At 43.8% G+C, this 16,525-nt stretch overlaps 1 protein-coding gene across 2 annotated transcripts in view; it reads left to right on the forward strand.

Annotated features, from left to right (window-relative positions):
• The window catches only part of si:dkey-91m11.5 (PH_BCR_vertebrate and RhoGAP_Bcr domain-containing protein), a 464,892-nt gene that overhangs the window by 356,316 nt on the left and 92,051 nt on the right, over positions 1-16,525 (forward strand). For both annotated transcript variants that reach the window (XM_063031657.1, XM_063031659.1), the window contains exons 17-18: positions 725-784; positions 8,562-8,671. In XM_063031657.1, coding sequence (XP_062887727.1) covers positions 725-784; positions 8,562-8,671 — 170 coding nt within the window. The remainder of the gene's footprint in view (positions 1-724; positions 785-8,561; positions 8,672-16,525) is intronic.

Consider the following 16,525-nt stretch of genomic DNA (forward strand, 5'->3'; position numbering starts at 1 on the left):
AACATGTCTTGGATCTCCTGTGCTTTAACGTTCTGAACCTGCATACCATGCAATACCTTGTCTAACACTTTACTGAGTCCCTAACTTCATCTTGCCCTTTGGTTGTCTTCTTTTTGATAAACATTCTTAGGCTGTTTTTGACCCTGACTCCCGGCGGGGGGGGGGGGGGCAACACACTACTTTGGAGAACTGCTCTTGGCCACAGGAACACCTGTTTGTCCCTGTTGATTCCTCTATCATTACTACACTTCTAGAATATGTCGTTCCCTGCTGTACATCAGAGCTGGATGTAGAGCCACCGATTATCCATAGCAGTGTACCTGTTAGAGAGGAATTGTGACATGGGACTCCTAAACTGTAGGCTGCCCTTCCTGGCAATTTACCATCCTTTCTTTAGCTGAACCTGTGGAGTAACCACCTCCTCTATAATACTCTCTGCCTTCTTTTCATGTTTTAATGCTTACATGATGAAGAAACACAGATACAATCACAGGTCACAAACACGCACATACAATCACATATACCACACTCACACGAAAACTCATTCTCTCTTTCTCTCTCTCTCTCTCTCTCTCTCTCTCTCCCACTCTCTCCATCTGCCCCGAACTCTCTCTCTCTCCCTCTCCTTTTCCCTCTACCACTCCCTCCACCTCTTTACTCAAGCGCGAGCACACAGACACACACAATTTAAATGGGGTAAATAAAGCTCTTGTCTTATTTACAGCTGGAGCCACAAGCATTACAAGATAAGGACTGGCAGAGAACTGTCATAGGAATGAATGGGGTAAGTTGAAATGTTAAGCTGTGGCACCAAGATCATTTATGTATTTCACCATCAAAAATACTAGTGTTTGTTTGGAGCATGATGAAGTCAAGGGTATAATCAGATCACTGATTTGCACATCCATAGCAGATTAGGTAGATTTAATTCACTTGTTAAATTCATTCACATTAAGGGAGTATGAAGTAGCTTCCTGCTGAGAAGTGTACCATCAGAGGTTAAGAAGTGGAATAGTACAGCAAACATTCTAAGAAACAAAAAGCGAAAATAAATAGAGAAGCTGAGGAAATATAAAAATGGTGATCTATATAAAACTAACTCGAAAAGGATGTCTGAAGCAATGAAAGCAGAATCAAAGAGAGGGCGGGCCGCGTTGAGACAGGTGGACAGTTTGAAGGAGGCTTAGAATCAGAATTAGAATCAAGTAAATTTAAAAGATAATTTTATGAGCAACACACACAAAATGCTGGAGGAACTCAGCAGGCCAGGCAGCGTCTATGCAAAAGATTACAGGGGGCACTTCAGGCCAAGACCCTTCAGCAGGATAATTCTACATGGTTTCCTAACGTAGTGAAGCTCAGGGGATACTACCACTATCAGCAAACAAAACGTTAGTGTACTGAAGGAGGCTGTTTGGTTCATCGTGCTTGTTCTGAATTTCAGTAAAACCACTTGCTTCACCCCATATCCCTGTATGTTTCTGTGATATACTGGAGGAACATTGTATCATTTCTTAATGCATGCATTACTAAATGACAATAAAATAGGACTGCGTGTCCTCATAATCTAATCTAATCTACTCCTCAAGCACGTGTCAGATTATTGTTTGATAATATTTGTAGAATTGGTTTTCAATAACAGAACATAAAAAGCACATTGATCTTGCCCTTGGCCCACCATGTCTGTGCAGACATTATGCCAAACTAAACTAAACTAATCCTACCTGCCTTGGTCGTTATCCCTCTATTCCTGCCTTTCCATGAACCTATACAAAGGAATGTTGAACATTGCCATTGTATCAGTTTCTCTATCTAGACATTGCATTGCAGGCACCTACTACTCCCAGTGGAACAAAAACATGCCTTATATATCTCCTTTAAACTTTCTGCTAAAGTCAGTGCCCTCTACATTAGATGTTTTCTTCTAAGATAAAAGAATGACTCTACAGATGTGGCCTTACTAAAGTTTCATACAGCTTCAGACTTGTATACTCAATGCAGGCATGTATGCTTTACATCTTCTTTATCATCAATCCACTTGTGTTCCCACTTTCGGGGTGCTATAGACATAGACTCCAAGATCCCTCCACACATCAAACATAAATTAGAACAGAGAAATCTATAGCACATCACAGGCCCTTTGGCCCACAATGTTGTGCCGACCATGTAACCTACTCTAGAAACTGGTAAGAATTTCCTTACCACATAGCCCTCTATTTTTCTAAATTCCATGTACCTATCTAAGTGTCTCTTAAAAGACCCTATTGTATCCACCTCTACCACCATCGCTGGCAGTGCATTCCGCGCACCCACCACTCTGTGTGTGAAAAACTTACCCCTGACATCCCCAGTATCTACTTCCAAGCAAGGATACGAAGGCTGACGCTCTCTCCCAGCAGTTCGATGGATCTGAGGACAATGCCGATCCAGGGCCCATTCTTCCTCGTTCGTGTATCGCTGCTCCAGTGATCTGGGGAACAGAGGCAGAGGTGAGGGCCGCCCAACAATCAGATCCAGGCCCGGATGGGGGACCTCCCATCCGGCTGTTTGTCCTTGCTGCGGTGCGTTCCAAAGTGTTGGAATGGGGTCACTCCTCCTGTCTGGCTGGACATCCGGGAATTCAACGAACTCAGGCATTTATAAAGAGACAATTTTGGTGGCCATCTATGTCCCAGGATGTCCACAACTTTGTATCTGCCTGTCCCACCCGCGCTGGGAACAAGACATCATGCCAGCATCCTGCGGGTCTGTTATATCCACTGCCTGTGTCCCACCTCTCAGTAGATTTCATCACTGGTCTGCCCCAGTCTAATGGAAACACCACCACTTTGGTCGTTGTGGATTGATTTTCCAAGGCTGCCCACTTCATTGCCCTCCCCAAACTCCCATCGGCTTGTGAGACTGCCACACTCATGGTTCAACATGTGTTCAGGTTCCATGGCTTTCCCCAAGACATAGTGTTTGATCATGGACCACAGTTCACTTCCCGCTTTTGGAAGGCTTTCTGCTCTCTTGTAGGAGCTACGGCCAGCCTCTCATCTGGCTTCCACCCCCAATCTAATGGCCAGACTGAGAGAGTGAACCAGGGTTTGGAGACAGCCCTGCACTGTCTTGCCTCTTCAAACCCCATGTCCTGGAGCTCCCAATGGGTTTGGGCAGAGATTGCATACAATAACCTCCAGTCGTCCTCCACTGGTATGTCTCCCTTTGAATGCCAGAAGGGATTCCAGCCCCCGGTCTTCCCTGATCAGGAGATCGACGTAAGAGTTCCTGCTGCTGAACAGCTGATCCAGCGCTACAAGTGCCCCTGGAAATGAGCCAGAACTTCTCTGCTGTGCGCCCAGAAACAGCATTCCCGCCAGGCTGATCGACTCCATCGACAGGTAAGGCCATTCAAGCCAGGAGAGGAGGTCTGGTTGGCACCAAGGGATCTTCCCATGAAAGTCGAGAACCAGAAATTGGCAACGCGCTATGTGGGACTATTTGTAGTGGAAAAGGCTGTCAACAAGGTGTCCTTTAGATTGCGTCTACCAGCATCACTGAAAATCCACCCAGTATTCCATGTTTCCCAGATCAAGCTGGTTACTATCTCTCCCCTGGCCCCAGTCACCCTACCTCTCCCTCCTCCCCACCTGGTAGATGGTTCCCTTGTCTAAACTATGTGGCACCTCCTAGCATCTCTCTGGGTACGTGGTAAGGTCCAGTACCTTGTGGACTAGGAAAGGTATGGCCCAGAAGAACGTGCTTGGATGTCGGTGAAGGACATCTTGGACAAGTCACTGATCCAGGACTTCCAGTGGACACAGGTCTGTGGCGCCTCAGGGGCTGCGCCTAGAGAGTGGGGCCCTGTCACAACCACGGATTCCGCAGCGCAGTAAATACGACAATTGCGCTTGTGAATTTGCACGTGTCAGCTAATTATTATCTAATTGTGATTGTATTTAATTCCATACTTGTCGTCGTAGTGCTTGTCGCGACTTGGACAGAACACAGCAACGCTTTGCTGCCCGTTTGCTTCCGGCCTTCCCTGAGAAATTGGACTTTCAAGTCAACTGACTATACCTAATCAGATTCTGTCTCTTCAAATGCTCATAAATCCTGCCTCTCAGGATCTTCTCCAACATCTGAAGTAAAACTCAATAGTCTTTAATTTCCCTGGTTATCTCTACTCCCTTTCTTGAACAAGGGAACAACATTTGCAACCCTCCAACCTTCTGGTACTTCTCCCGTCCCTATTGATGATGCAAGCATCATCGTCAGTGGCTCAGCAATCTGCTCCTTCATTTCCTATCGATGTACCATGGGGGTTTATCTCATCCAGACCTGGCGACTTATCTAACTTAATGCTTTTTAAAAGCTCGGGCACATCTTCTTTCTTAATGTCTATATGCTCAAGTGTTTCAGTCTGCTGTAAGTCATCCCCACAATTGCTAAGGTCCTTTTCTCTGGTGAATACTGAAGCAAAGTATTCATTAAGTACCTCTGCTACCTCTTTCGGCTCCATGCACATGTTTCCACTATCTCAACTGATTGGTCCTATTCTCGCACGGCCCATCCTCTTGCTCATCACATACTTGTCGAATGCCATAGGGTTTTCCTTAATCCTGCTCGCCAAGGCCTTTCATGGCCCCTTCTAGCTCTCTAATTTCATTCTTGAGCTCCTTACTGGCACACTTGTAATTTTCTAGAGCTCTAATAGTACCTAGTTTCTTGAACCTTTCGTAAGCTTTTCTTTTCTTCTTAACTAGATTTTCTACATCCTTTGTACACCATGATTCTTTTACCCTACCACCCTTTCCCTGCCTCAATGGAACACACCTATGCAGAATACCATGCAAATGTTCCCTGAATATTTGCCACATTTCTGCCATGCATTTCCCTGAGAACATCTGCTCCCAAGTTCCTGCCTAATAGCATCATATTTCCCTGTATTGCAATTAAATGTTTTCCCAATTTGTCTGATCCTATCCATTTCCAGCACTATGGTAAAAGAGATAGAGTTGTGATCACTACGTCCAAAATGCTCTCCCACCAAGAGATCTGACACCTGACCAGGTTCATTTCCCAGTACCAGAATAAGTACAGTTTCTCCTCTAGTTGTCTTATCTACATATTGTGTCAGGAATCCTTCCTGAACACACCTGACAAAATCCCCCATCCAAACCCCTTGCTGTAAGGAGATGCCAGTCAATATTAGGAAAGTTAAAATCACCCATCACAACAACTCTATTATTATTGCACCGTTCCAGAATCTGCCTCCCTCTCTGTCTCTGTTACTATTGGGGGGGTATATAAAAAACATCCAGTAGAGGTATTGCACCCTTCCTGTTTATGACTTCCACCCACACTGACTCAGTAGACAATCCCTCTATGACTTCTTCCTTTCCTGATGCGGCCTTCTATATATTGGTGAGACCCGACGCAGGCTGGGAGACCGTTTCGCTGAACACCTATGCTCTGTCTGCCAGAGAAAGCAGTATCTCCCAGTGGCCACACATTTTGATTCCACGTCCCATTCCCATTCCCATTCTGACATGTCTATCCATGGCCTCCTCTACTGTCAAGATGAAGCCACACTCAGGTTGGAGGAACAACACCTTATATTCTGTCTGGGTAGCCTCCAACCTGATGGCACGAACATTGACTTCTCTAACTTCTGTTAATACCCCACCTCCCCTTCCTACCCCATCCTTTGTTTATTTATTATTTTCTTTCCCCCTTTTCCCCCCTTTTTTCTCCCTCTGTCCCTCTCACTATAACTTGCCCATCCTCTGGGTTTCGCCCCCCCCTCTCCCTTTCTTTCTCCCTAGGCCTCCCTTCCCATGATCCTCTCCCTTCTCCAGCCTCGTATCCCTTTTGCCAATCAACTTTCCAGCTCTTAGCTCCATCCCTCTCCCTCCTGTCTTCTCCTATCATTTCGAATCTCCCCCTCCCCCCCACACTTCCAAATCTCTTACTATGTCTTCTTTCAGTTAGTCCTGATGAAGGGTCTCGAACGTCCTGAAACGTTGACTGTACCTCTTCCTAGAGATGCTGCCTGGCCTGCTGCGTTCACCAGCATTTTTTGTGTGTGTTACCCTTCTTACCTGTTTCTTTGGCCTCAGCCTCTTCTCATTGAAGCCTCTTGAGTCAACGCCTCTAACTTCCTACTCTGATGATAGCTGCTCCGCTAGACCTATCTCTCTTTTATGCTTTAAAAAATAAGAAAAACCCCCACGCAAGGAGAAAGAACTCACCACGTTTGGTGGGGCTCCACTTGCCTTCTGCTGCTGCCAATGCCTCTGAAATTGGAGGAACGTTTCAGATCCACGCAAAAACAAGTTTTTCTTTACCTCCCTTTTCATTGTTTAGCAAATGATTTTGAAGTCCTGACCTTGTGTTATGTACTCACCAAACACAATTATTGCTATCTCATTACCTATAACTGTACATTTTGTCATATCCTAACCAATATTGTTACTGGGAGATCACTCCTAATGTTTCCAGCTTCCTTTATAACTGAAGCTCCTTTATCCCTTCGATATTAAGGCCTTTGAAAAGTTAAAATGCAGGGTAACCTTCCTCTTTTAACCTTTTGAAGGCTTTAACGTATTTTCTGAAGTATAATATCCAGACCTGTCAACAATAAATTTCTACCACGTATAGTTCCAAATAATCTTTGTTTTTAACTGTCTGATCGCTTGAACTTTTCAATATCATACCATTTAGTTAAGGCTGATGAACTTCTTAAGTGGTTCAAGTACTGTTTCCTTAGTTAAATCAAACCTAAAATCATGATGTGGATTTAGCATATTGTCCACGAAGGATTAAAAATCAAATACTAACTTTATTTGTCAGATATACATTGAAACATACAGTGAAATGTGGTGTTTGCGTCAAACCAAATAGGTGAGGGTTGTGCTGGGCTGCCTACAAGTGTCATAACACTTTGGACATCAACATAACATTGTCCAGCACTCACAAACCCTAACCATATGTCTTTGGTTTATTGGAGGAAACTCACATGGTCACGGGAAAAATGTACAAACTCCTTACAGGTAGTGACGGGAATTCAATGAGGCTCTGTAAAGCAATGCGCTAACTGTAGGTTCAGTATCCACATAATGGACTTTGGTAAATATTTATTTTGTTGAGATTGGCGAAGTGAAGAAGAATCTCGCAGTAATTGTGAACAATATAGTAATGATGCAAGGTGCAGTTCTCTGCAGCCATGAGTGTGAGTACTGTAGGCTGTGTTACAAAGCTGCCCACTGCGAATTCAGCCGTTGGGTCTATTTGGGGACTAGTGTCAGCAACAGGACAAATAGAGAGTTTCTGTTAAGGGACGAAGGCAGCTGAATTCTCAATTAAAAAGAAGCACCTCAGAGTTTATAGTTTCTGAGCTACATGCAAATTGGTATTAAGTAAATAAAATCTTAAGAGTTGAACATGAGGGATGGGTTTCACTTCATAGCTTTGGCACTAGTTTGGGGAAAGGGAAAGCTATTTTTTTGGGACAGCTTATTTTGAAATAGTATGGGATGAGTGCTGAAATGATTTTGGTAACAAAGATGAAATTTCAAATAAGTGAGTGCTAAATTGGAGTGGAGAAATTTAGAAAGATTTGGCGGGTCTGGATGTGAGGCCAGAAGGCCAATTTCCATCCTATTATACAGGGTAGCATGGTAGTGTAGCAATTAGCATAACACTATTACAGCGCTAGCTGTAAGATTGGTGTTTGATTCCGCTACTGTCTTTGAGGAGTTTGTACATGACTGGGTGGGCTTCCTGTGGGTGCTCTGGAGAACTGTGCTGCTCATTGATAAGTCAGGTGTTCTGGCACAAGATGGTCTGACCTCAGACAGAAAGTTTATGCCATGACTGCCTGCTCACTGGCAAAGAGGGTCCCGCGCTACATTGCTTAGAGCTGAACCTCCAGACGTTTATGTAAAAGAGGGACCTCATTTTTCACCAACCCAGACTCCACTGAGTAGCTGAAAGCCCAGGATGGGATCGCGATCCTTCGTTTTGGATCAGAGTAGAAGGGAGTGTGCCAGAAGGATATAGATGACGAAGAGGGTATTACTGTATTATGAAAGGGGAGGTGCAGAGAGTGTGGTGTGTGGGTGGGGATGAGGAACTGTTCTGCAGCCTGATATAAATGTCAAATAATTGTTGCCATTACAATCCTTAAACAAATTGTAATGCATTTCTAAACTATTGTAGTTTAACTCATCCGTAGAATTCAATAAAACTATGATCAAGATATCATAGTTATCGGCCAAATTATAGGGCCTTTGTAATAAAAACACTTGCTACTGGTTGCTAATTGTTAGAACCAATTTCACTGAAGCCTGTGATCCGATTAGTAACACGGTTTACATTTTATTGCTTTCCACTAACCTGAATTTAGGCTCAAGAAATGAGTAAGAACTATAGGCATCCAACCAGGTTGAGCTGCAGAGTTGACAGAATGGCCAGAATGGCAACTGTACTAGTTCTTGAAGTACGCAGAATATAATTGAATGTCTAAAAGTACTTATGCTCCTGATTACATTTCAATGATTTTATTTTCTTTCTAGATTGAGGTGAAGTTGTCAATGAAATTCACCAGTCGTGAGTTCAGTTTGAAACGATTGCCATCACGAAAGCAAACGGGAGTCTTTGGTGTGAACATTGCAATAGTCACCAAGTAAGTAAGCGGTATACTGTCCCTTGTCAGTATATTGTGCAAAGTCAACAAACTTGAGATCCCTGAAAGATCAATGAATAAATGTATTTACCAAATTTTAAAGACTTGTTACATCTTCATTTCCCACACTATGCCATTCGTTGACTTCAGTCAGAGAGCCGCTTTTGACCTTTGTAAATTAGATGTGATGAGCAATTTCATCCAGAGCTCCTACTCCTGAACATCATCTAATATACTTTATACTTTATTGTCGCCAAACAATTGATACTATAACATCATCACAGCGATATTTGATTCTGCACTTCGCGCTCCCTGGAGTAAATATTAAAAGCTTAAATTATAAATCATAAATAGATAATAGAAAAGGGAAAGTAAGGTAGTGCAAAGAAACCGAGAGGCAGGTCCGGATATTTGGAGGGTACGGCCCAGATCCGGGTCAGGATCCATTCAGCAGTCTTATCGCAGTTGGAAAGAAGCTGTTCCCAAATCTGGCCGCAATATCACATGGCAGCAAGTGTTAATTTTGGACTTCAGATAACAGGCATAAATTACTGTGATGACCACTCTTTGGACCCAATATGTAGAATGACTAGCTGCAAGGAATCAAAATTAAAAGAGGAGAAAGGAAACAAAAGGCACATCCAGCAGTAACTTGAAATAAAGAATCTCAAGCCTTCACAGTCATGTTTGGGCAAAATGACAATATGAGGCAGAGATGGATAGTGGTGGTGATCTAACCTCTCACCTAGTGCCATCAGGTACAATATTTTAATGAAATTATGGGCCAGTTAGCCTGAATTCAGTGGTTGGAGTCTATTATTAAGGATGAGGTTTCAGAGTACTTGGAGGCACATGATAAAATAGGCCAAAATCAGCATGGTTTCCTTAAGTAGAATTCTTGCCAGAAAAATCTGTTGGAATTCTTTGAGGAAATAACAGCAGACAAAGAAGAGTCAGTGAATGTTGTTTCTTTAGATTTTCAGAAGGATTTTGACAAGGTGCCGTATATGAGGCTGCTTAACAAAATAAGAGCCACATGTTTATTAAGGGAAAGATATGTGATCAAGAAGATCAAGTTCGGATCAAGAAGACAGCGGTAAGAGGCTAAGGATTTCCAGCGAGAAGACATTTTATTTCTCGTAGTAGGAGAGAGGCCAGACTGCGCAGGCGCGTGATGTCAGCCAGTTGAGCGCGAACAGTTTAAAAAGAGGAAGAAAGTTGCAGACTTTTTCTCTTCGGATCAAGAAGACAGTGGTAAGAGGCTAAGGATTTCCAGCGAGAAGACATTTTATTTCTCGGAGTCGGAGAGAGGCCAGACTGCGCAGGCGCGTGACGTCAGCCAGTTGAGCGCGAACAGTTTAAAAAGAAAACCGCCATATCCAGCGGGCTGCGAAGTGAGAGGGTGCAGAGTGAAAGGGCTTTGGCTCAATGGGCTTCGGCGGAGATGGGAAGAGGCTTCCTGCGACCGTTGAATCTCATAGTAACGGAGTAAGTTACAGTTTTTTGGTATTTGGTACAAACAGTAGCATTAGAGGTATGCATCTAGGATTAGTGTTGTGCTTGGAGTGCCAGATGTGGGGACCCTGGGAGACTCCCAGCCTCCCCAAGGATTACATCTGCACCAGGTGCACTGAGATGAGGCTCCTGAAGGACCGTGTTAAAGTGCTGGAGATGGAAATAGATGACCTTCGGCTAATTAGGGAAAGTGAGGAGGTGATAGATACTACCTATAGAGAGGTAGTGGATAGCACCCCTGTGACAATCCCCTTAAGAAATCGATATATCGTTTTGGATTCTGTTGAAGAGGCAGACCTGACAGAGGAGGACCACAGTGAACGAGACTCTAGCATTCTGCCAAAAGCCGAAATCAAGAGAGCAAGAAGAAATGCGGTAGTTATAGGGGACTCCATTGTAAGGGAGATGGACAAGAGATTCTGCAAGCCGGACAAGGATACCCGGATGGTGTGTTGCCTCCCTGGTGCCAAGGTACGGGATGTCTCAGATCGAGTCCAGAGTATTCTGAGGAGAGAGGGCGAGCAGCCGGAAGTCTTGGTAGATGTTGGTACCAATGACATAGACAGAAAAAGAGAGGAGGTCCTGAAGAAAGATTACTGGGAGCTAGGAAGAAAATTGAAAAGCCGGACCTCCAGAGTAATAATATCAGGATTGCTGCCTGAGCTACACGCTAATGATGGGAAGAATAGCAAAATTAAGCGAATGAATGTGTGGCTAAGTAACTGGTGCAGGGGGCAGGGTTTCAAATTGTTGAATCATTGGGATCTATTTTGGGGAAGGTATGACTTGTACAAAAAAGATGGATTACACCTGAACTCAAAAGGTACTAATATCCTAGCGGGATTGTTTAATATAGCTGTTAGGGAGGGTTTAAACTAAGTTGGCAAGGGGAAGGAAACCAAGGTGTTAGGATCGAGGAAGAGGAAAATAGAAATAAGTCAAAAATACTGTGCAGCAAAGATGGTAAGAAGGACAGGCCGGTGAATATACAGGATAATTTGCTGCAAAATAGATATATAGCACAAGTGGCAACAGGTACCGATCTAAATGTACTGTACTTAAATGCACGCAGCATTAGAAATAAAGTGGATGACCTTGTTGCACAGCTGCAGTTTAAAAGGTATGACATTGTGGCCATCACCAAGTCATGGCTAAATGATGGATGTGATTGGGAGCTGAATATCCCAGGATACACAGTGTACAGGAAGGATAGGAAGGTAGGTAAAGGGGGTGGCGTGGCCCTGATGGTAAGTAACGATATCAAATCAATAGAAAGAAGGGACATAGGATCAGAAGAGGTAGAATCTGGGTGTCATTATACACCAGTCATTGAAAGTGGGCATGCAGGTACAGCAGGCGGTGAAAAAGGCGAATGGTATGCTGGCATTTATAGCGAGAGGATTGGAGTACAGGAGCAGGGAGGTACTACTGCAGTTGCACAAGGCCTTGGTGAGACCACACCTGGAGTATTGTGTGCAGTTTTGGTCCCCTAATCTGAGGAAAGACATCTTTGCCATAGAGGGAGTACAAAGAAGGTTCACCAGATTGATTCCTGGGATGGCAGGACTTTCATATGAAGAAAGACTGGATGAACTGGGCTTGTACTCGTTGGAATTTAGAAGATTGAGGGGGGATCTGATTGAAACGTATAAGATCCTAAAGGGATTGGACAGGCTAGATGCAGGAAAATTGTTCCCGATGTTGGGGAAGTCCAGAACGAGGGGTCACAGTTTGAGGATAGAGGGGAAGCCTTTTAGGACCGAGATGAGGAAAAACTTCTTCACACAGAGAGTGGTGAATCTGTGGAATTCTCTGCCACAGCAAACTGTTGAGGCCAGTTCATTGGCTATGTTTAAGAGGGAGTTAGATATGGTCCTTGTGGCTACAGGGGTCAGGGGGTATGGAGGGAAGGCTGGGGCGGGTTTCTGAGTTGGATGATCAGCCATGATCATAATAAATGGCGGTGCAGGCTCGAAGGGCTGAATGGCCTACTCCTGCACCTATTTTCTATGTTTCTAATCCTTATGGGTAGAATTAAGAAATGGCAAGGGTAAAAAGACACTAATAGCAGTTATATACAGGCCTCCAAACAGCAGTCGGGATGTGGACTACAAGTTGCAGCTGGAAATAGAAAAAGCGTGTCAGAAGGACAATGTCAAGATAATTATGGGGGATTTTAATATGAAAGTGGATTGGGAAAGTCGGGAAGGTAATGGATCTCAGGAGAGGGAGTTTGTAGAATGCCTACAGGATGGCTTTTTGGAGCAACTTGTCCAGAAACCCACCAGGGGACCAGCTGTTTTGGACTGGGTGCTGTGTAACGAACCTGAGGCGATTAGGGAGCTGGAGGTAAAGGAACCTCTTGGAAGTTCATATGATTGAGTTCAGTTTCAAATTTGAAAAGGAGAAGCTGGTATCAGGTGTATCGATATTTCAGTGGAACAGGGGAAATTACAGTGGTATGAGAGAGGAACTGGCCCAAGTCAATTGGAAAAGTAAACTAAATGGAGGGACGGCAGAGCAGAATTGGATGAAATTCCAACAAGAAATAAGGAAAATGCAGGAAAAATATATTCCAAGAGAAAAGAAAATCATGAATGGAAAAATGGCACAAATATGGCTAACGAGAGAGGTTAAGGCAAAAATAAAAGCAAAAGAAACGGCGTACAAGGAAGCAAAAATTAGTTGGAAAAATGAGGACTGGAAGACCTTTAAAAACTTACAGAAAGAAACTAAGAAAGTCATTAGGAAAGAAAAGATGAATTATGAAAGGAAGTTGGCGATTAACATAAAAAAGGATACTAAGAGTTTTTTTAAATATATGAAGAGTAAAAGAGTGACAAGGGTAGATATAGGACCGATTGAAAATGATGCTGGAGTAATTATAATGGATAACAAAGAGATGGCGGAGGAACTGAATGAGTATTTTGCATCAGTCTTCACATTGGAGACATGAGCAATATACCTGATAGCCAGAGGTATCAGGGAATAGAATTAGGTACAGTCAAGATAACTAGAGAGAAAGTGCTTGGGAAGCTAAGTGGACTAAGAATAGATAAGTCTCCCGGTCCGGATGAGGTGCACCCAAGGGTTCTGAAGGAGGTGGCTTTGGAGATTGTGGAAGCATTGGAAATGATCATTCAGGAATCAATAGACTCTGGCATGGTTCTGGAGGACTGGAAGGTCGCAAATGTAGTTCCGCTATTTAAGAAAGGAAGGAGGCAGCAAAAAGAAAATTACAGACCTATTAGTCTGACATCAGTGGTTAGAAAGATATTGGAGTCAATCCTCAAGGACGAGGTTATGAAATACCTCGAGGTGCATGACAAGATAGGCCGAAGCCAGCATGGTTTCATGAAGGGAAGATCCTGCCTTACCAACTTATTGGAATTTTTTGAGGTAATCTCGAATAAGATTGACAAGGGAAAGGCTGTGGATGTTGTGTATTTGGATTTTCAAAAGGCCTTCGATAAGGTGCCGCATATGAGGCTGCTTAATAAGATGAGAGCCCATGAAATTATAGGAAAGATATTGAAATGGGTGGAGCATTGGCTGATAGGCAGAAAGCAAAGGGTGGGAATAAAGGGATCCTATTCTGATTGATTGCCGGTTACTAGTGGTGTTCCGCAGGGGTCAGTGTTGGGGCCGCTTCTTTTTACGATGTATATCGATGATTTGGATTATGGATTAAATGGTTTTGTGGCCAAGTTTGCGGATGACACCAAGATAGGTGGAGGAGCAGGAAATGTTGAAGAAACAGAAAGGTTGCCGAGAGACTTAGTCAGTTTAGGAGAGTGGGCAAAGAAATGGCAGATGAGATACAACATTGACAAATGTACAGTTGTACATTTCGGAAGAAGAAATAATCGGGCAGATTATTATTTAGATGGGGAGAAAATTCAAAAATGGGAAGTGCAAAGGGACTTGGGGGTCCTCGTGCAGGATACCCTAAAGGTTAACCACCAAGTTGGATTGGCGGTAAGGAAAGCGAATGCTATGTTGGCATTCATTTCAAGAGGAATAGTGTATAAGAGTAAGGAGGTGTTGATGAGGCTCTATGGGGCATTAGTGAGACCTCATTTGGAATACTGTGTGCAGTTTTGGGCCCCCTATCTTAGAAAGGATATACTGATGTTGGAGAGAGTTCAGAGAAGGTTTACGAGGATGATTCCTGGAATGCAGGGGCTAACATATGAGGAGCGTCTGTCAGCTCTTGGATTATATTCATTAGAGTATAGAAGAATGAGAGGGAATCTCATAGAAACGTTTCGAATGTTGAAAGGGTTGGACAGAGTAGATGTGGATAGGTTGTTTCCCTTGGTGGGTGAGTCCAGGACAAGAGGCCATAGTCTTAGAATTAGAGGGTACCCATTTAAAACAGAGATAAGGAGAAATTTTTTTAGCCAGAGGGTCGTGGATTTATGGAATTTGTTGCCACATACAGCTGTAGAGGCCCGATCATTGAGGGTGTTTAAGGAGGAGATTGATAGGTATCTAATTAGTCAGGGTATCAAGGGATATGGGGAAAAAGCCGGAAATTGGAACTAGATGGGTGAATAGTTTAGCTCATGGGGGAGCTGCGGAGCAGACTCGATGGGCCGAATGGCCTACTTCTGCTCCTTTGTCTTGTGATCTTGTGGTCTTGTGAGAACAGATAAAAGATTGTCTGACTGGCAGGAGTCAGAGTGGGAATAAAGGGGGCCATTTCTAGCTAGCTGCTGGTGAATAGTGGTGTGCTACAGGAGTCAGTGTTGGGACCGCTTTTTTTCATGTTGTACGTCAACGATTTGGATGAAGGAATTAAAGGCATTATGGCCAAGTTTGCGGAGGATACAAAAATAGGTGGGAGGGCAGGTAGTGTTGAGGAAGCAAGTTGGGTGAATCATAGAAACATAGAAAATAGGTGCAGGAGTAGGCCATTCGGCCCTTCGAGCCTGCACTGCCATTCAGTACGATTATGGCTGATCATCCAACTCAGAACCCTGTACCAGCCTTCCCCCCATACCCCCGATCCCTTTAGCCACAAGGGCCATATCTAACTCCCTCTTAAGTATAGCCAATGAACTGGCCTCAGCTGTTTCCTGTGGCAGAGAATTCCACAGATTCACCACTCTCTGTGTGAAGAATCAAGTTGGTCGAGGCAGTCTTGAGGAGGACTTCATAGAATACATCCATCATAGCTTTCTTGAACAGTATGTTTCTGAGTCTACAAAGGAACGTGTTATCTTAGACCTGGTCCTTTGCAATCGGACAGGTAAAATTAGTGATCTTCTAGTTAGATGTCCTCTTGGAAAGAGTGATAACAATATGATTGAGTTTCTCATACAAATGGAGGGTGCAATATTCAATCGAAAACCGGTGTATTATGCCTATACAATGGAGGCTACAATGGGGTGAGGGAGGATTTGGCTAGTGTAGACTGGGAACACGGGTGATATGGTGGGACAGTTGAGGAACAGTGGAAGACTTTCAAAGAGAATTTTTATGGTACTCAACAAAAGTATATTCCAGTTAAAAGCAAGGACAGTAAGGGTGGGGAGAGCCTGCCTTGGATACTTTATTGTCGCCAAACAATTGATACTAGAGCATACAATCATCACAGCGATATTTGATTCTGTGCTTTGCGCTCCTTGGAGCACAAATTGATAGTAAATATTAAAAATTTAAATTATAATCATATATAGAAAGTAGGAAAGGGAAAGTAAGGTAGTGCAAAGAAACCAAGAGGCAGGTCCGGATATTTGGAGGGTACGGCCCAGATCCAGGTCAGGATCCATTCAGCAGTCTTATCACAGTTGGAAAGAAGCTGTTCCCAAATCTGGCCGTACGAGTCTTCAAGCTCCTGAGCCGCCTTCTGGAGGGAAGAGGGACGAAAATTGTGTTTGCTGGGTGGGTCGTGTCCTTGATTATTCTGGCAGCACTGCTCCGACAGCGTGCAGTGTAAAGTGAGTCCATGGACGGAAGATTGGTTTGTGTGATGTGCTGGGCTGTGTTCACGATCTTCTGCAGCTTCTTCCGGTTTTGGACAGGACAACTTCCATACCAGGTTGTGATGCACCCTAGAAGAATTTTTTCTACGGTGCATCTATAAAAATTAGTGAGGGTTTTAGGGGACAGGCCAAATTTCTTTAGCTTTCTCAGGAAGTAAAGGCACTGTTGGGCCTTCTTGGCAGTGGACTCTGCTTGGTTGGACCAAGTCAGGTCAATTGTGATACTGACCCCGAGGAACTTAAAGCTTTTGACCTGTTCCACTTGCGCACCACCGATGTAATTGGGTTATGCGGTCCGCTACTCCTTCTGAAGTCAGCAACCAATTCCTTTGTCTTGCTGACGTTGAGG

The sequence above is a fragment of the Mobula hypostoma genome, chromosome 23 (assembly GCF_963921235.1).
Source record: "Mobula hypostoma chromosome 23, sMobHyp1.1, whole genome shotgun sequence".
NCBI classification, from domain to species: domain Eukaryota; kingdom Metazoa; phylum Chordata; class Chondrichthyes; order Myliobatiformes; family Myliobatidae; genus Mobula; species Mobula hypostoma.